This window comes from Hemiscyllium ocellatum, chromosome 14, assembly GCF_020745735.1.
Source record: "Hemiscyllium ocellatum isolate sHemOce1 chromosome 14, sHemOce1.pat.X.cur, whole genome shotgun sequence".
NCBI classification, from domain to species: Eukaryota; Metazoa; Chordata; class Chondrichthyes; order Orectolobiformes; family Hemiscylliidae; genus Hemiscyllium; species Hemiscyllium ocellatum.
Window position 1 is genome coordinate 24,491,734 of NC_083414.1, and position 21,826 is coordinate 24,513,559.

A 21,826-nucleotide genomic window follows, 5' to 3' on the forward strand; every position below is an offset into this window, starting at 1 on the left:
AAAAATCACACAGCACCAGGTTTTGGTCCAACAGGTTTATTTGGAAGCACTAGCTTTCGGAGTGCCACTCTTTCACTAGGTGGTTGTGGAGTATAAGATGATACGACACAGAATTTATGGCAAAAGTTTCCAATGTGATGTAACTGAAATTATATTTGTACACACCAGTCCAACACCGGCACCTACAAATCATCTTTTTATATTGCTTTCTCGTGGCTTGCCACTAATCTTTGTAGCGTTGCATGCCTTTTATAAAAATGTGATAACATCCTAACTTCTTTTGATTAACCATAGTTGGCTTATCACATACCTAGAAACCTTCTTCCTCTCTGGCACAGGCTTTTGATGTGAGTCATGATCTATTTTCTTAAATGTCTGCCATTGTTCATCAACCAGCATGTTCATTAAATTTATTTCCCAGTCCAATCCAAACCAGACACTTCTGCTCTCATTGCTTTGAATTTTTATTTAAATTAATAACAGTTATTCTGACTAAAGTTATTCACTCTCAAACTGAAAGCTAAGTTGTTCCAAGTAATGGTTATTGTTTCCTTGGGGTCTTTTACTCTCACATTATTTATTAAATTTGCCTCATTTCATATTATCAGATAGAAATAATTTTATCCATGGTTGATCTACACCATACTTTAAAGAAACCTGTTTCAAGTACTCTCTCAAAATATTTTTGCCTTGTGGCTATCACTACCAATTTGACTTTCCCAATTGACATGAGGCTTAAAGTAGCCCATGATCTTTGTTATATACCCTTATTATCTTCTCATTTATTCTTTGGAGATTATCTGTATTTGCTAACTTTTTGAGGGGTGATAGACTATCGACTATTCCCACTGGTGTCTTCTCTTAATTCTTACCCTCCCATTTGGACTCTTCATCTTCTGATCTAAAATCATTTCTTGCTATTCCATCTTGGACAAATAAAGTACCCCATCAGCCATTCTATCCTGCTAGTCCTTTTCAAATGTCACGTGCCCCTGAGTACTCCATTCTCAGATTTGGTCCCTTTGCAACCATGTCTCCACAATAACTATTCGATCATATACAATAATCTCTATTTTTACTGGTGTTTTCCCACAATCCTTCTTTTTATTTACTTGTGGAATGTGGGAGGCACAACCTGGCTAGCATTTATTGCCTCTGGAATTCAATTCTTTTGTCACTGTTTGAACCAAGTCTTTAATGAGGTCAGGAGCTGAATGGCCCTGGTGAAACCCAAACAGGACATCACTGAGCAGGTTATTGCTGAGCAGGTGCTGTTTGATAGCACTGTCAATGATGCCTTCCACCCCATAATGATGATCAAGAGTAGACTGATGAAGCACTATTAGCCATGTTAACAAATTTCCATACTGTCAGATAGATGCCAGTGTTGTAACTGTACTGGAAGAGTTTGGCTAAGGGAGCAGCAAGTTCTGAAGCACAAGTTTTCAGTACTGTTGCTGGAATGTTGTTAGGGCCCATAGCCATTGCAGTATCCAGTCTCTCAAAACATTTCTTAATATCACATGGAGTGAACAAAATTGGCTGAAAACTGGTATCTGTAATGCTGGGGACCACTGAAAGAAGTTGAGATAAATCATCTACTTGGGACTCCAAGTTGAAGATTGTTGTGAATGCTTCAGGCTTATCTTTGGCATTGATGTAACCATAATGCATTCATTTGCTGAGTCAGCCATATCTGCTATCTTTGACCATCAGAAGACAGCAGAGACTGGCTTTTTGCTGACATGAGTCACTTGCCTACACATATAGGTCATGACACATCTGGAACAAGAACCATGATACATCATTGGCCAGGCAACGGACTTAGGAACATAGCAATAATATGGAAGGGAAAGATTGGATAGAAGGAAAGGGTTTAAAGGAGGTAAGTGAGAGGGCTGCAGTCACATGATCTACAGCTTAGATTTCATGTTACTCTCATTAGAATGAGGGTGGGATTCAGGTGGTACCTGCCTTATTGGGATGGGGCATCAAAATACTAGGCTGAAAACAGGACTTATAAAACCTCTCCCTGCTCTAGCTTTATTCATCCAAGAAGTTCTATCTTCCTCTTTGAAAACGGGTTCTAAGATGGGAGGATGCAAATGATGGGGTCCTTGTGTACTATGGTTCTTAAACAGCAACGTCTATGAATGTACATTTGTATTTGGAATGAGATGTTAGCTGTACCGCCAATAAGTCCTCATAATTGTTTGCTTTTGGTTCTCGTTTCACTCCATTCATGCAGGGCACAGCTGGTCTTTAAAAATCACACAGGAAGTGGAAATCCTGGGATATTCTGGCAGTGGCTCTGGCGAAAGGGAAGATCAAGATTGAGACATGGTCTATAGTGAATGAGATATGTTTTGGAAATCAATGCAAGAAACTCACTGCGGCCATGGTGACAAGCCCCTCCATGAATCTCACCAAAGTAGATGAAGCTAATTTTGGGTGCAATTCAGTCCTCTTGTGTGCAATGAATTTGCAGAGATCAATGAAAAGGATGATCTGCTAGTGCATGAAAATAATTGAGTTCAGTTTCATTAATTTGGGTAGCTCATGATGTAAAAGATGATAATAGATGCAATTTTTTTAAATTTGAAAGTGTGTGGGATAGAAACACAATACTGCACTAATGTGCCTTCCTGGCTTTTTGTAACATGATCTCTACCATGAGCCACAAGCATCCATGTGACAGCCAGTTCAATAAAAGATACAGTACAATCTAGACTGTTGTTTTGCAAAATCCTGTTGAGTACAGGCCTGTTCAATTCATCTTGAAGTATAGTGGCTGAACTCTGACATTACAATGTCTAGGAGAGGGTGAGAAATTCCTGTTAACCCCTGCACAGTAAGATTTACAATTCAACTGACTTATAATGGATAGCTGGTTTGCAATGCAGTGTGATGCCGACAGGGTTCAATTCCTGCACTGGCTGTGCTTACCATGAAGGATTCTCCTTCTCAACCTCTCCCCTCACCTGAGGCCTGCTGACCCTCAGGTGAAAACATCTCCAGTTTTCTCTCCTCTCAGGAGAGAGCAGCTCTTTGCAGGTCATGTGCTGAAATGGACATGATTGCTTGAGAAAATACATTCCAGGTCCTGTGCAATTCAATACAAAACCTCCAGATTGGAAAATTCCACTCATTCCTCAGGAGAGAAATATTAATGCACAGAAACATTGAGAAATAAATTGTATTTATTGTATGCTTGCAAAGTTTTGAACAGTTTGTAAGATCATGAATTGCAAAGTATTGATTATTTATTTTATTTTCATTCACAAACCAAGCCGTCTCCTTAAGTATTATAAAAGATCACACACACATCAAACCTAATGAAAAGTAAAATGACCAAATTGCTATAAAAGGCACAGATCTTAAATGCACATCAGAAGTTGACCAAAAACACTCTTTAAAGTTGTAACTATTGAGTGAATATATTGTCTGAAGTAGTCTAAAGCAAAATATATGCGATATCACCACACCAAGCTAAATAAATGCAGCATAAATTTCTTGCTGCACCTAAACTTTTACATTTACACACATATTTTTAGATATGTCAAGATTTGAGCTAGGAAAAGATTGCAAGCAATAAGATTCGATTGAAACGAAAACCTTCAGAAACAGTAAACTCACAGGAAACGTATCATTATATTAACTATTTTCTCACGATGTGATGGCAGGTATATCAGATGTAAATTATTTCAATCTATTTTGGACCATTAAAGTACTCCTCATCCATGAGTTTCCAATGTGAGGATGGAGGGGTTTTGAAATGGAATTCTAGAAGGTAAGGCCTGGACAATGACAGTAATTCTACACAGGGGGATGAGGTGGTGGCCTGATTAGCCCTTCTCCTCCCCCCCATAGCTATAAGCTGTTGCAGGCCGAGGCTCTCAAGTTGCCAACCAATCTGATAAGCCAGCATCAGAGCTTAGCAGTGGTCACTGCAGGAAGTGGAGGCAGGAAGCCCCCAATACAAACCCAGCCAAAGGGGAGAGCAGGCATCGGTGGGAGGACTTGTTTAAGAAGTGGGGGATGAGCATTTTGTACTTGTTCATGGACATCACTGGCTTATTGTCCATCTTTAATTCCACAGAGGGCATTTAAGAGTCAACTATATTGCTATGAGTCTGGAGTCACATGTAGACCAGACCAGGGTAAAGATAGCAGATTTCTCAGGACATCATTAAACAAGATGGGTTTTTTACACCAACTGGCGATGGTTACCATTGAGTCAACTTTTTAACTGAACTCAAGTTTCACTACCCACTAAGGTGGAGATTCAAACACATGTCCACAGAACAGTGACTAGGGTTCTGGTTTTTTAGTCCCGTGACATTATCACTACGCCAACTCCCTAGCATGTCATGGCACGTCCCGTATGGATTAAGGGTGTCCGACAAAGGCAGAACACCCTTTTTTGAAACATTTAAAAAAAAGACTGCCCACTCGCATTAGTCTGGCTTCAATAACTGTTTTATGACTGGGAAGTATCAGGGTCAATTGATCATTTAATTATTTATTTCCACACTCAGTAGACGGACTGCTGATTTTGGTTTCTGATTAGAAAATCCTTTACCTTCTTCACACTAATCTTTTGTATGATGAGCACTCAGTCACATGTTTGGAATGCCACCCCTCCCACACCCGACAGAGTTTCTAGGAGCTGGTATAGCATTCCTCATGGACCTCTCCATTTACATAACTGGGGCGAGGGAGGAGGAGGAAGAGCACAGTGGCGTTAAGCAGAAGCAGGCACCATTTAAAAAAGTGTAAGCAACCAGTTCTGAATCCCTACTTTTGGATGTACAGGGAGCAAAGCTGTCATGTCATCCTGGGATGGGAGGACTGATAGATGAAGAGAGATTGGATTGGTTAGGATTACATTCGCTGGAGGTTAGAAGAATAAGTCATAAAAGCCTGTAAAATCCTAAGAGGTAAACACAGGAAGGATGTTACCAGTGACGAGGAAGCCCACATCCAGGAGTTACCGTTTAAAAATATGGGGTAGGCCACTTAGGACTGATATGAGGAGAATATTCTTCACCGAGAGAGTAATGAGCCAGTGGAATTCCTGCCACAGAAAGGCATTGAGGTCAAAACAGTTGATATTTTCAGGAAGGAGTAGGACATAATTCTTAGGGCTAAAGGGGATAAAAGAGCACAGGGACAAAGCAGGAATCCAGTACAGAGTTGGATGATCAGCCATGATCGTACTGAATGGCGGTGTAGGCTCGAAGGGCCGAATGGACTACTCTTGCTCCTATTTTCTATGTTTTGTTAAAAGGACCTTTCTGAGGAATTGTGGAATTGTATATTGTGGCAGGGTTCACATAAATAAAGAAGAATCAAGCCTCTCTGACTTGATTCTGTGATATTGTGGTTCAGGAACAGACCAACTTGAAGCATTGTAAATGAACTCAAAACCGATGGGTTTCACTTTGGACCTGATCTCTACGTAAATCAGCAGGCCAGCCTGTCAGGTGGCTGCTGTGCTTGAATTGGAAATCCAGGGAAGTTTAGACAGACTAGGCTTAGATCGGCTGGAAATTAGAAGAAGTAAGAGGTGACATTGATTGAAGCAAGTAAGTTCCTGAGGGGTTTGACTAGGTGTATGTGAAAATATTTCCGCTTGTGAATTGAACTAGGACTTCACTGTTTAAAAAGAAGGGGTGGTCCAAAGAAGACAGAGATAATCACAATTCCTATGCTTGCATGTTCACATGTAGAAGATACAGTGGTAATGGAGGCCATTTGGTCCATCATGCCTGGAGCTAGCACCGAATAACTGAACATCCATTTCCAATGGGAATGAAGGAACAATCCCACACTGCAAATCAATGTTCTAAAGAAATTTTCTCCTTGTTTAGCTTGCAAGACCAAGACATAGTACAGCATTTGTGTGTTCCAAGTACTGGAGCGAACTTGTGTTAAATTATGCAAAACAAAATGGCGAGAGGAATGAAAGCAGGTGTTCGCACTTTGAAGGCACAGCTGGTCAGGTTCTCACTTATGTGGCTCCACTGGATCCATAAAGCTTGGATTATCCCCAGGGATTGGAGTGTGTAAAGACTGTGTTGCAGGATAAATTTGAGGTTGACTCACTATAACAAGAGAAAAAGAAATCAACAGCCATTAGCCCTGTTGCTATGTTCTAACATAGATAGGTTCTAAAGTCGCAGCATTTGAGCACTGCTCTCTGAGTGTAAAGGAAACTGAATGCATTTCAATCCCTTCAATTTGCAAACTGACATGAAATTCTGGCAGTCTGTACAAATGGAATCCTGATTCTTCAATCATAACTTCAAATGAAGTTTCCATATGACACTTCAAGATATATTTGAAAAATAAATATAAATGAAATGCCAAAATTAGTATTAGCATCTACTGTGTTTAGTTTTCTTAATTGTACAATTATTGCTGCAGTAACTCACTCAGCAAATGGGCATTCACAGCTTGTACTGAACACTGAGGATCTAGTTCCTCCTCTTCTGCGGATGCTTGAAGGAGGTCTGGTGTTCCTCTAGGATTTTCAATTCCAGCCTCATCCACAGCTGCTCCAGATCCTGCTGCCTCCAAATATTCCGCTGTCTACTTGTACCCATAATGGGCTTAACTGCTTTTATCAGGCTGATGGAAAGGCTGCTAAAATATTACAGGGTCCTAAATCGCACGGCACTCACCCACATAATACTGTCCTAAAGCAAGGGAGGCTCTACCCTCAAAATGAACCAGACCTTCAAGCATCATTATTGTCTAGCTTGCTGCTACCAACTATATCTAACAGAAAAATGCATAAAGATCAAATTAGCTATTTTATTTTCTGGCATAAATCTATATTGCAAATCAGAAATCCATGCAAAAGGGTAGACACAGTGGCTCAGTGGTTAGCACTGCTGCCTCATAGTGTCAGGGACCGAGGTTTGATTTCAGCCTTGTGGAGTTTGCATGTTCTCCCCATGTCTGCGTGGGTTTCCACTGGGTGCCTTGGTCTCCTTGCACAGTGCAGGTGAGGGTGGATTGGCTAACCTAAATTGTCCCAGGGTGGGTGGGATGGTCTTTGGAGAGTCAGTGCAGACTCAATGGGCCAAATGGCCTCTTTCTGCACTGTAGAAACAATTTTACATAAGAGCAGGAGTAGGCTATTCGGCCCTTCGAGCCTGCTCCCCCATTCAATAAGATTGTGGCTGATCTTTTCATGGTGTCAGCACCATTTACCCGCCCTCTCACTATAACCTTTATTCCTTTATTGTTCAACAAAAATTATCTATCTTAGCTTTAAAAACATTTAATGAGGAAGCCTTGATTACTTCACTTGGCAGGGAATTCCACAGATTCTCTGGGTGAAGAAGTTCCTTCTCAATTCAGTCCTAAATCAGCTCCCCCTAATTTTGAGGCTACACCCTCTTGTCCTAGTTTCATCTGCTAGTGGAAGCATCCTCTCTACTTCTATTTTATCTATTCCCTTCATAATTGTATGTTTCCATAAGAACCCCCCTTCCCCCGCCACCAACTCTTCTAAATTCCAATGAATATAATCCCAGCCTACTAAGTCTCTCCTCATGAGCCATTCCCCACAACTCTGAAACTGACCTAGTGAACCTCCTCTACACCCCCTTCATTCCCAGTACATCCTTTCTCAAGTAAGGAAACCAAAACTGCCCACGGTACTCCAGGTGTGGCCTCACCAGCGTCCTATACAGTTGCAACAGCACCTCCCTACTTTTAAACTCAAACCCTCTCCCTACTTTTAATCAACATAATTGGGCTTATAACACTGAAAATAACTTCCTGACAACAATCCCTATAAACTTCTTCAAACCATGATGAAAAGCTTACTTCACATGCGATCCAGGAATTGCTTTATTTATTGCTAGGATGTGGGCATTGCTGATGAGGCAGCATTTTATTGCCCATCGTAAAATATTGTTTGAAAGTGAAACAGCCCTTCATTTATGACAATATGTTTCTAAATTAAAAACTTGGGAAGCTCAAAGTTTCCCACTGGAAAAACATAACTTTTTAAGAGTAAATGCATTGCATCATTAGCACGATTTGCATCATCAACTGAAAATGCATGGTGGAGCATTCCATTGACTTACTTGTGGAAACTTCTTGGTAGGTTGGCGGTTGTCCATAATTTGGATATGCCACTGGATGATTATAAGGATACGGAACGGTGGGAACTGCTGACTGTGCAGGATGATATTGAAGAGGCCGGTATCCTTGGACTTGTGGATAAGCTGCCATTTGTTGTGAACAAGCTACAGTGGTTACAACAGCTGAAACAAATAAAGAGGCAGAAAACTCATGAATTAATTACAATGCACTAAGATATTTCTCATGTAAAGATTCTTAATGCTTTTGTTCAAATTAGACATTTTGATTTCCCTCCAATTTTGTCATCAAGGAATAGATCAAATACAATATATTTTATCTGAATGTTCTCAATATGCAAAACAACATGATGTGGTTGTCTGACTGGTTTCTCAACACAGTTGGGACGGACAAACCACCAAGACATCTATCATTTCTTTTCACTGCCTATAACCATTCACTTCAAAAAGAAGCTATGGTTTCTTAATATTAGCATGAATGAATTCAAGACTTGAACAGGATCTTTGTCGTTGCCAGTGGTTAATGATGGAGCCTCCCTGCTATGCCATCATCATTATACTCATGCCATTATTATTCTGTCAAGTATGCAGCTTTTGCACAGAAACTGCTCGACTACTTAAGCCCACAAGTATCCACATATGGGAAGAGATTTTGAAATTTCTGCTCTGTTCTGCATACAAGGATGCTCGTTCCTCTTGTTCCATGCATTCTTTGCATTCCAGCTTTATGGATTCACTAACCTTTCCCTACTTGGTTTGTATCAGTCAGAGCTAGTTCTTGTTGACTCAGCGCACAACAACAGGAGTCAGCTCATCTTGCCTGTGTGCTAGTCTATTCTGCCAAAAATGAAATATTTTCTTGTCAACTTAACTGAAGTGTGAACCTGGTTAGCATAAAATGGTTTCAAGAAGAGATATGTCAATCACAATAATTAAACATGATAAAAATAATCTATTTTTCCAAATTTTGACCAACGCAGGTTACAGGCAGCTATCACCAGCTCAAATGACTCATGTGTAATGTAAATTACAAAGCATTAAGTGAGGAAGAAAGCATTTTGTATGTGACTTCAAGACAAATTCCTTCACTCCTCATAAAAGGAAATGGGCTGAGTTTTCCCAGTCCCCTTGGGACTTGCCCCATGGTCATTAAACAAAACAAGCAGCATCTTCCATGGAAACAAGCAGCCAATTAGGACACTTAAGTCCCTCCTAAGGCACCAGCATTTGAAGCCAGTGGAAATTTATCATCATAAGACAGACTTACTATTCAGTGTAGAGTCTACCAGATCATGGGTAGAGACAAAAAAACTACAGATGCTGAGAAAGTCTATAGCCTTAAAACTTGTCCTTAAACATTTAGACTAAAATGTATCATTGAATTATAGAACACATTTGCTGCACACCAGGCAGGAGGGTTGGGCCACAGGAAAATGGAGAACCCAAGTTATGCAAAAGATAAAAGCATCTATTCTCACCAAGTGATAACAGGATGCTCTAAGCCAATTGAGAACATTTACCTTAACATCAGTGAATCTATGTAAACAGGACACCGAGTGATAACTTTCATGGCTATTCTCTTGTGAAATGAATAATAGTGTTTGATTCTAACCTCAAAACAAAACTTGGTATAATCAAAAATATCGCAATTGACTGTCAGGTCCTAACAATTATAATGGATTCTTATTACCCCTGACAAATTAGGCAGACATAGAGGGTAAAACATCTTTTCTGTTATGAGTCCCTGACTTGAGAACTCAAAAGGACACGAGAGAGAAAGAGAGAGAGAGAGAGACCATTTTAGTGCGGGGACTGTCAAAGCCAGTAGAAAATTAACTCTTTATGCTTACTTGCTATGGATTGAACTTAATTGCATTTTAGAGACTTTATGATGATTTTGAGAAGCTATTACTGGTTATGAAATGCAAACTCTGTATAAGGTAATAATGATGAAGCTTTAACTTACTTGTTGTTCTTACAGACCACTCTACCGACCTTACAGACTGCTCCACTGTCAATTCTAACTAATCAGATCTTATGTATTATTTGAATTTGAAACACAATCCTGAAAAGAAAGCATGTTTAATTTGAAACTAATGAATCAATTTAAATGCAACTTATGGTAACATCTCAGCCTCGGGACAGAATGATTCAGATAAAAAGCAGCTTAAAAAATTATTCTAAACCTAACATTGAAGAGATTCTGGGCAGGAAGCCATTTTATGATCAAAAGTTTGCCCTCCTTGCTCAGAAGCCATTTTGTAAACAAATTGTATCTGACATGTGAGCTGTGCAAGGTTACCTATGAACTCTTCCAGTTAGCTCAGAATGGTACCTCTTTATGATAGGAACTTCTCAACAGCAGATGCCTAACATGGCTGGATTTGTTTTGCCCACCTGATGAATGGCTCAGGGCCTGTAGGAGTGATCAGTCAAGCGCACACAGGCCTGTCAATTAACTTCTCTTCCTTACGAATTATTGCCGTTCACTGCTATCTGTTTAATTAAGAACATGCTGTGTTTTTGTCAACATTTTGTATAAAGAAACCCACTTTGTGTCAGTACAGCAAGGGCTCTTAAAGGAAGAGTGATATCCTGCTGTCTTGGGTTATTAGAACCTAAGTAGTTTAGCTTATGTTATCAGTGTTATGCTGTTACAGTGATGCTATTGGTAAATAAAGGGGATGACTAAAATTAAACTAAACTGTAAGAGGTTTTCTTATTCCAGACTACCAAAGAGTACGATCTCTGGGACGAACTGGAGGCTTACAGAGGCTTACAGGTTGAGTCCACAAGGGATTCCCTGGGCGGTCTCAAATCTGTACTTTAACAATGCTGGAATCCAAAGTAGACAGGAATGAGGGTGGAAGAACACAGCAAGCCAGGTAGCATTAACAGGTGTAAAAGTTGACATTTTGGGTGTAACTCTTCTTCAGGACTGGGGTTGTGTGTGGGGGAGGGGAGCTGCAGATAAAGGGGAAGGCAGGGGCAGGGTGGTGAAGTGGGGTTAGGTGAAGACAGGTAGAGGGTACAACCTGGTGGGTCAATGGGAGGAATGAATCCCATTGATGGCAGGGCAGAGTGGAAGGGAGGGGGAGGGCCTGGGAAGGGAGTTGGGGGATGGGAAAGGAGGTTAAGTGAAATTGGAGAACACAATACTGAGTCCTCCGGGCTAACAGGGTGCCCAGGTGGAAGACAAGGCATTGTTCCTCCAATAAGAGGTCTGATTTGTTTTGGCAATGGCAGAGGCCAAAGATGGTCATGTTCGAAAGGGAGTGGTTGGACGGGGTTGGGGTAGGGGCAGTGTTGGAAGGGGTTGTGGGTGCAGTCGGGGGGAATGGGGTTGGGGCAGGGGTGCCGATGGGGTACAGGGTGGGGGCGGGGGCAGGGGTTGGACAGGGAGCGGTGTGCTGCTGCCTCGTGTCCTGAACGGGGAGCAGACATAACAAAAACTCTGAGTCCTGGAGGAAAGGCATTGAATCAATTCACCGAATAATCAATTATCGAGTCATACAGATGTACAGCACAGAAACAGACCCTTCGGTCCAACTCATCCATGCTGACCAGAAATCCCAACCCAATCTATTCCCACCTGCCAGCACCTGACCCATATCCCTCCAAACTCTTCCTATTCATATACCCATCCAGATGTCTTTTAAATGTTGCAATTGTATCAGCCCCCACCACTTCCTCTGGCAGCTCATTCCATACACTTGCTACCCTGTGCGTGAAAAAGTTGCCCCTTAGGTCCCTTTTATATCTTTACCCTGGATGTAGGTTTGCTTGCCAAGCCAGAAGGTTTCTTCCCAGATGCCCCGCCATCACACCAGGCAACATCCTCAGTGAACCTTCGAATGATGCTACCTAGCATGGTGACGAAATGTCGGAAAATGAACCCTCCAGCTCAGTGAGCAAACCCACATCCAGAACCACAACCTGAGCTACAAATCTTCTCAAACCTTGCTAATATCTTTCCCCTCTCACCCCAAACCTATGCCCTCTCCCACCCCAGGGAAAATACTTTGTCTGTTTATCCTATCCATGCCCCTCATGATTTTATAAGCCTCTATAAAGGTCACCCCATAGCCTCCGATGCTCCAGGGAAAACAGCCCTAGCCTATTCAACCTCTCCCTATAGCTCAAATCCTCCAACCATGGCAACATCCTTGCAAATCTTTTCTGAACCCTTTCAAGTTTCACAACATCTTTCTGATAGGAAGGAGACCAGAATTCCATCTCCAAACATTCACCAGCCCCAACTCCTCACATAAGTCAGCCACCTGCTTGGCCTGTGAAGAGATAGCTGGGGGCCTAGTAGGCAGCCTGTCCACTGACAGATCAAAAAGGCAATTGAAATTCCCCCTATAATAACGTGCCATGTTCCAAAGGCACCCAACTTAAAAAAGCACTAACCAAAAATTTGAGGGGATGCGCCAGAAGACAGTAAATACCATATGCCATTTAAAATACCATATTCCTCCTCATGCATCAGGGCCTTAAGTATCACAAACCACTCTCGCTCATCTTTCACCTTCTCTAATAATGTGAATGGAAGATTTTTCTGGATAAGTGCTACCACTCCCCTACTTCTAGTAGTAAAGGATGAAAAGAAAACCTGGTCATAACCCTCCTGTGATGTCAACCCTTTCCCACTTAAGACTATAAAGAACTTTTTTCCTTTAACGTGCGAATGACTTGCCTTGATGTTTCAGGTGTACCATTTAACAAGACACTTAGCCATATCCCCTTTCAGAGACCCTTGAACCCCTGGGATGGTGAACCGTGCTTCCAATGCGAATGAAATAGTGCCTGCCCATCTCGTTCGGATAATCGAGGTTCCTCTGTACTCATTTGCTATCTCTGTCAAATTATGTTACACTTCTTATATTTTCCCATTGTCCTAATTATGTTATGAAAGGACAATTGATTCTTACTATCTGCTGTAAGATTCATCATATTAATTTCTGTTATAAAGTTAGTTATGTGTAAAGTTTTTACATCTATCCCTACTGTAGGGTTTTGATCAATTTGTTTCTTACAGGGTATACTAGGCATTCCTGTAGTGATAAAGGCATGTTTCCCAAGACAAATAAACTTTCATATCAATATTTGAATTATTTTCCTCTAATGCTTTTCGTGATCTTTGTATTTTGTTACATGTGTATTTATAATTATGTTGAAATCTCTTGTGATTATCTGAAGAATTTTTAACTAGAACCTACTTCTTAATATTGTGAATGATTTCAAAGAAACAATTTATCATTGAAGAATGCTATTATCTGCTGTTTTCACAATTGCATGATACATTAGGCTGGCCGTTTGCTGTCTTCTGGACTGAGATTTATTGTCCTTATCCTGACTAGCTCTTTTCACCTAATGGGACAACATCCTTTCATTAATGAAGCTGGAGTCATTTGCTGTCATAGTTTAACAAACTTGTTTACTTGTTTGATCCTCCAGATTTTTACAAGCTATAATCCCATTAGTTTGTCTGTGTTTGCTACTGCAGGAGTTTACTTTCCCTTTCAAATCTTCAAACTGCCTATCTTTGGGCATTTCTTATCAAACTGCTTCTAACTAATCTTCTTGCAGCTGTTTGGGCAAGGGTCCCTTTTGCCTCTGAATAACCTCTTCTCAAAAGTACCATTGTGTCGTACTTAAATGTCGGAGCAGGCTTTTAATTCTGTTTCACCACTTGTCAGCCATTTTGTGCAGGACTTGAGGGACAGCTTAGCAGTCAACCAGTTTGTGCGCCTCAAATATGGGCAGCCCGAGCACAATGCCAGACACATCTTTAACATTCTGGGAAATGGTCTGCTATGTTGGATGTGCATCAAGAGATGCAGTTATATGTATTGGGTGGGACTTGCAAGCCAGAGGCCTTCAAGGTAGAATAGTGATCAATTTCTACACTAGCTGAGGCTTTCAGGGTACAATATGTAACCTGTTTGTCACCTGACAGGCTACCATACATAGTTGCATAGATACTTTATAATTTGAACAGCACCACAGCAGAGTGTAAAATGATCTACTCAAATGTTGATATTCACGCACTGTTGGCATAAGCAAGCACAGAGAGTGTAGGTGAACTGAGGAAATGTTATCAGTGAACAAAAATACTATCAAGCGAAGCCAACTCAGGGAATTAGTCCAGCTGTATCTGTGCATGGGGCTAGTCCACTTCTGATTTAGATTAGATTAGATTAGATTCCCTACAGTGTGGAAACAGGCCCTTTGGCCCAACCAGTCCTCCGAAGAGTAACCCACCCAGACCCACTTCTCTCTGACTAATGCACCTCACACTATGGGCAATTTAGCATGGCCAATTCACCTAACCTGCACAGAAAGTCACCCAAGGCTGGAATTGAACCTGGGGCCCTGCTGCTGTGAGGCAGCAGTGCTAACCACTGAGCCACTGTGTGAGGAAACTTGAGGGACTAAAGCCAGGAACGTTTTGTGATGTTTACCCATCTGTGATGCACATGGGGCAGCTCTTGGTAAGATTGTGGTTTGGAGGATATAATACCCAGAGGAGTAACATAGTCTATCACTGCCAACAATCAATATTTCAGTTCAATAGCACTGAGGTGAAATCAATTATGGGAGCCATCAAATGCAGTTTGAAATATGTAGAAAACTCTTCTTTCTCAATAGGCTGGCTCTAGTAAGATGTGGCAGAGCACAGACACTTCTATCTAAAAAAACACTATCAATGGCTCAATGTGTCTGTACCAAGACAAAACTTCCTCTGGTGTATATCTTTGGACTGTCGTTGAATTTCAAACACATTGTTGATTATTACTGTGAGAGAAAATTTACTACCCTGTCCACCTACAGCATGGCCACAAAGAGCATAAGGAACCATGTCTGCCTAATCCTCAACAGAAACTACCCAGAGTGCCTCAGCCCCTTGACTAAACAGACAAACTAAGACACAAGGCGGCAAACAGGCAGTGACTCAAGCCACTTCCAGACTGGGGAATACACATCCCAAGACAGCCTGGCAATAGACTTCCTAGCCCTCAGTAGGCACAACTGCTCCCAAAGCCCTAAGGGCAGCCTCACTCCTCACACATACTGGAACTCCACAAAGGGTGCTCAGACTGAAAGGCACCGAGGTATCTTACTTGCGAACTAACCTCAATAAAAACCCATTGATGCCTAGATGAGAGACATTAGCACCTACTGTCGCAGAGGATCAGAATCTCCTGACTCAATCACAGACTGATTGCTGCTAACAGGTGGTTGATTGTCCTCCCATTGATTGTTTTTTAACGTTGATTGTTCAGTAATTCACACCACATTACTATACCTCTATAAAACTGCCTATTCCCACTGCTTGAGGAGGAGAACCCTTGGTCTACCTGTACAGACAGTCAGTTCTGTGTCAGCCTAGTCAATTTCTTTTCCAGCAATATGGCTTGTAATAAACAGTTTGTCAATTTCACCCGATCCACGCTTGTGTTGTCTCTCTTCAATTGGGTAATTTCTCCGACAATGACAGTACCGTGAAAAACACTAAATGAATCAATGCTGAATCTACCATTGACAGATGATTCAATTTTAGCTGAATTCATTGTCATTCATACATGCATTATAACTATGTTGAATCAGTCAAGACAAAATATACAGCTTCAGAAGAGAACAACTACCTGGTGGCAATGATTGCATTTCAAAGTGTTTATTGTGAAGCTTTTTAGGATGAATCTGAGAGACATTATACAGTGTAAAAACATTTTTTTTCTTTTCTGCATTATCCAGATACCATAAATATTACAACCTGATCATTGAACTGGAGGCTACCATTTGTATCCAAAGGTGTGAACATAATATATATGAAGCAGGTATTCAGAAACTGTCTTGTGCTCAGATTAAATGACTATATAATCTTCTTATCCAACAATAGACTTTCTAACGGGGAGCAATTGGAATATTACTCAGCTCAGCTTGATGCTATTCCCGGTTAATAATAAAATTCTATATATACTTCCTCTCCAGACTGCTGTGAGCTTGTTCAGATCAAGTGACACTTCCAATGTTGATTCAAGTATTTATGTATCTGATGTGCCGTGGGCTAACCACTTATTTAACTGGACCTGTATTTTCTGAAGGAGCCCAGCGAAGGTTCACTAGGCTAATCCCCGGGATGGCAGGACTGACATATGAGGAAAGACTGACATACGAGGAAAGACTGGATCAACTGGGCTTGTATTCGCTGGAATTTAGAAGAATGAGGGGGTATCTCATAGAAACATAAAATCCTGATGGGACTGGAGAGGCTAGATGCAGGAAAAATGTTCCCGAGGTGGGTTAAGTCCAGATCTAAAGGTTGCAGTCTAAGAATAAGGGATAGACCAATCAGAACTAGGATGAGGAAGAATTACTTCACTCAAGAGAGTTGTGAACCTGTGGAGTTCTCTCCCACAGAAAGCTGTTGGGGCAAATTCATCAGATATATTCAAGAGGGAGTTGGATGGGGCCCTTGCAGCTAAAGGGATCAACGGGTATGGAGAGAAAGCGGGAATGGGATACTGAGATTGATTGATCAGCCATGGTCATATTGAATGGTGGCACAGGCTCAAAGGGCCAAGTGGTCTACTCTTGCACCTAGTTTCTATGTTTCTGGTGTAATTTCACACACTGCTGCTGCCAGCATGTCTGGTGACCAACCACTGGTGGCTCAATGCCTGAGATAGTTAACTGACATGAGTCCTCTTCCTTTCTACTAAACTAAAACATTAAACTGGCAACCCCTGAAGGGCATTGTAAATATAGTCAAGAATGTCAAAGGAAATTTACAAATCAAATGTCATTTTGGGGGAGTCATCTTTTATAAATATCTTTTAATCAACAATTAGTGACATACTGCTTCGGCATATGGGACTTGAATGTGGACTCTAGTCCAGAGTTAGGGATACCATCACTGCACCGCATAAGCCAGGTTAATTTTCCTTCCTACTCTTAAAATCCCAAACTAACAAATGGTTAAATAGTCTAATCTTTCTTACTATGCTGAATCTAAGGACCTGCGTAATTATCAGGGGCAGAGGATAGACCACTAGAGGGTCTTAACAAGAAAGGTACGTGTCTTGTATTAAAGTATAGTTTACTGCACCATAACTAACATTAACTAACTAGACATAATTACAACTGTCAGGAGCCAGGCAAGTTGGGATCTCATATGACCAATAATTTCTCTAACCATATTATGTCATCAGTTTGGTACAGCTTAATAGAGCTCAACATTACCTGGTCTGGCTGACATGTGCCTTCCAGACCCACAGCAATGTGGCTGGCTCTTAACTGCCCTCTGGGCAATTAGGGATGGGCAATAAATGCTGGCCTAGCCAGAGACGTTCTCATCCCATGAATGAATAAAAGAACTTGACTCAGAAACTGTGCTTACTATAACATTTAGATGGACTGGCATGGGAGGAGAGGTTATGTAGGGTGGCCGGCGACGACCCAGAGTGATCATAGATAGGTTATTTCCCCTTGTGAGACAGTCTAGACCAGAGTCATAATCTCAGAATAAGGAGTAGCTCACTTTGGACAGGGACGAGAAAGAATGTGTTCTCACAGAAGATAGTGATCTGTGGGCACTTAAATTTATTCAAGGCTGAGAAGGATCTTTAATTGATAAGGGAATCAAGGGCAATGGGATAAAGGTGGGAAAGTGGAAGTGTTCTCATGGAATGGTGAAAGGACTCAATGGGCTGAATTGACTCCTTCTGCTCGAATTTTGTCTAGTTTTATGGACAGTGATGGAATTTAAGATGACATGACATTCACACAACAGGAACATTCCTCATGCATTTGAAATGCTGTTGTAACTCATTAGAATCAATCAGACTGCAGCCCAGATAGTATATTTATCACTGCAAACTGATGCAATGTTTAAATTACTTTTATTTTGTTATACTTTAGCAATCAGCCACAGTGCCAATGATCTGAGAGCTTTGTTTGCTCTCCTGTTAGGTTATTGCCTCTTGTTCTTTAAACCAAACATTCCTATCTGGTTGGCTGCTTTTCAGGAGCAGTTTGAGAACAGTCACTTCTACATGTGAATTTGTTCCACCAGTACAAGGTGTTCATTTGAGGGTCTTGTGGTGCAGTGGTAGTGTTCCTACCTATGGGCCAGAAGATCTGGGTTAAAATCCCACCTGCCCCAGAGTGTGTCATAGCATACTTAAAGTAAGTAATGTGCTCGTTTGGACTCTGGTGGCATGGTGACAGTGTTCTGGCCTGCGGGCCTGAAGGTTCAAGTACCGCCTGTACTGGAGATATGCTATAACATGTCTGAACTGGTTGACTAAAAATACTGTTCTCATTAATAACACCTGCAAATGTGTTGCTGGTCAAAGCACAGCAGGTTAGGCAGCATCTCAGGAATAGAGAATTCGACGTTTCGAGCATAAGCCCTTCATCAGGAATAAGAGAGAGAGAGCCAAGCAGGCTGAGATAAAAGGTAGGGAGGAGGGACTAGGGGGAGGGGCGATGGAGGTGGGATATTTTTTACTCATTAATAACACATCATGTAGTGGCAAGAACAAATAGGGTGTATACGTTGCTGTTTGCCCTGAAGTAGTTGGTAACAGTTGAGAAGTTTAGGATAAACCTGACAGGACATACGCAGTCAGGGATGACCCTTACGTGAATTGTGAAAAGGATCAAGACTAAACATGTCGAGAATCCAACTGGCACATTAGGACAGGAAACTGGATGTGATTCTTAGAAGGGGACATTAGTGTGTTGCATGAATCATGTTACAGGAATGACAGAAATAGCTGAACTTTTACAACAGTTTGAACAGAAAGTGCATGGCTTTTAATTGAGCAGCTTTTGTTGGATGTTTTTAGTGTATTTCTTTCATTCATTCATAGGATGTGGATATCGCAGCCTAGGGTAGCACTTATTGGTCATTACAATTGACCGTAAGAAGGTGGTGATGAGCTACCATTGTGCAATCATCAGCGAATATTCCTCTCACTTCTGACCTAATGATGGAGGAGAATTCATTGATGAAGCAAGTGAAGATGGTTGGGCCAAAGACACTACCTTAAGCAACTCTTCCAGCGATGAGATATGATTTGGAGAGGATGTTGCATTAACTACCCTTATCCTTTAATGAGGTAAAGTCAATGGATGGAATGTGTTGTTAATGGAGACATTCCAAGTGACTGCAGTGCATCTTGTATATGGTACACGCTGCTACTATTGAGATGATTGAACTCAATCAACCACAAGTTCTAACTTTGTGGCAGGTATTTTTCCAACCAGTGACAACTTTCATACTGATTTCCAGTGACACCAACTTTGCACGGGCTCCTTGACATATATTCAGTGAGATGTTGCCTTGACATCAAGGACCAGTCACAACTCACCTCGGAAAGTTCAGCTCATTTGTCTTGGATTTGACCAAGGCTGTAATGAAGTCAGGAACTAAGTCAATTCGGGAAATGTTAGAGTCACCAATTCCATTGAATGCTGGCAGTCTAGTCCTCAACTAATGAAATTGGCCAAGACACAACCAATTTTCATAGCTTTGGGCAGTAAAGCACAACTCAAAGGCTGTTCTTTAGTCAGTTGGGACAGAGGGAATGGCAAGATTTTGGGTGGGAGCTGCTGGCAGGTGGCAAGGAGCTGAGTCAAATGTCTCAACTTAAAGGGGTATACCCTCTTAGAGGGGAGGGTATATTCTCGTCAGAGGAACAGGGAACATTTTGTGTGCACTGTTCACAAAATGTTTCCTGTTCTGCTGACTAGAATTTCTTTAAAATTAAGTATTTCAGTGTCTAGTAACATAGTAAAGTATCATAGTAACATAGCAAAGCCCTTCCTGATGAAGGGCTTTAGCTCGAAACGTCGATTTCGCTGCACTTTGGATGCTGCCTGAACTGCTGTGCTCTTCCAGCACCACTGATCCAGAATCTGGTTTCCAGCATCTGCAGTTATTGTTTTTACATAGTAAAGTAGAGCATATATGACTCATATGCTGCCCAATGGTTCACTGTAAAGGTGGCAGTGCTTACAATACGCTCAAGATGTTGACTTAAATATTGAAATAAGGCATCCTCTGGTTAAGTTCTAGTTTTAGTCAAGATTTTGTTCCTAAAGTCATGTCTACCCTCTGCCTCTGCGGGCAAATGCAAAAAGCTACCATTGAACTTTGCGCACTTTATTTACAGAAATGACCTTTTAAACCCAACTGTTACTTACTTGAACGCTGTGGTTCTGATCTGCAACATGCACAGCAACCACAGCAGCAGCACGTCATAACACCAACAACCACAAGGATTGAGAGCGCCACTCCGACTCCAATTAATATCTTTTGACTGATGAAAAAGAAAGCAAGTATGAAAATGTGAAATAGAACTGACGAAAAATATGTGGAGACAGTGTGGCATCACCATACAAACTTTTTTAAGACCATTTGATCTACATGCAAATGAAGCTATTTGTTAAGGAAAGCTTTATGTTTGGGTTGATGAACCAACAGAGGATTGGCACAGATTTGGAGGGAACTCTTGTTGAAATATAAATTTTCAATTAATGCATTTCTAGCTGAGCTGCTGTTGAAGAGTTCTTATGGCCAGGACCGAATTGTGCAGCATGCAGTAAATGCCTCCCTGAAAGTTATACTGAAGTACACATCCAGAACACAGAATCCCCACAGGGTAGACGCAGGCCATTCAGCCCATTGAGTTTACACTTACCCTCCAAAGAGCATCTCAATCCCCTACACTATCCCTGTAACCCTGCATTTCCCACTGCCAATCCACCTAACCCGCACAGCTTTGGATGATGGCAGGAAACAGGAGCAGCCAAAGGGACCATGCAGACACAGGCAGAATGTGCAAACTCTATACAGACAGTCACCCAAAGGTGAAGCAGCAGTGCTAACCACTGAGCCAAAGGTCTGAAAGAAAAAAAGTTTGATTTGCAGCAATAAACTAATTATAGGCTTGAAGATGGGTCAAATTCACACTTCATGATATAACATGTGTGATTTCTATTGAAGAATGGCTGAAATGTGGATTGGACCCAGTTCCAATGCATTTCCCCTCATTTTAATCAAACTACTGAACTTCAGGCTGATGACAATGGATAAGTTTGCCTTCTCTACAAACAGTGCTATCATCAGCAATAATATGACTTCACTTGGAGTTGATGGACGAAAAGCAGATGTTTCCTCTCTAGTCCATTTGGAACAACTTTTGGCTTCATAAATAATCTAGTGAATGACCTAAACTAACTTTAAAGTCAGTTCTGAGCCAGGAATTTAAGTCCATGTGAAACATGGTTTAGTGGTAGTTTTGGAACTATTTCAAAGAATCCCTTTGAACTTTTAACCTCTCATAAGACAGTTTGTTACCCTGTGTCTTGTCTAAGTTGTCAATACAGTTACCTTTTTTTTCACTCACTCAGACACTGCAGTCACTTGGAATGTCTCCATTAACAACACATTCCATCCATTGACTTTACCTCATTAAAGGATAAGGGTAGTTAATGCAACATCCTCTCCAAATCATATCTCACTCTAACATTCCTTCATTGTCAATGGATCAAAATCTTGGAAATCCCTCCCCAACAGTGTTTGCGATGGGGCTACACTAGGTGAACTGTGCGCGCATATGTGCTGTACAAGAAGACACTACTTTCTTAGGGCATTTATATGGACCTTTCCAGAAGCAATCACATTCCAC

General features: G+C 41.3%; 1 protein-coding gene across 1 annotated transcript in view; it reads right to left on the reverse strand.

The window, feature by feature from the left end:
• Positions 1-3,216: 3,216 nt before the first annotated feature.
• LOC132822108 (protein shisa-5-like) overlaps positions 3,217-21,826 on the reverse strand; it is a 49,405-nt gene continuing 30,795 nt past the window's right edge. Inside the window, exons 3-5 of the mRNA XM_060835143.1 lie at positions 20,340-20,455; positions 8,106-8,285; positions 3,217-6,107 (exon numbers count right to left, since the gene is read on the reverse strand). Coding sequence (XP_060691126.1) covers positions 6,010-6,107; positions 8,106-8,285; positions 20,340-20,455 — 394 coding nt within the window. The 3' untranslated portion in view covers positions 3,217-6,009. The remainder of the gene's footprint in view (positions 6,108-8,105; positions 8,286-20,339; positions 20,456-21,826) is intronic.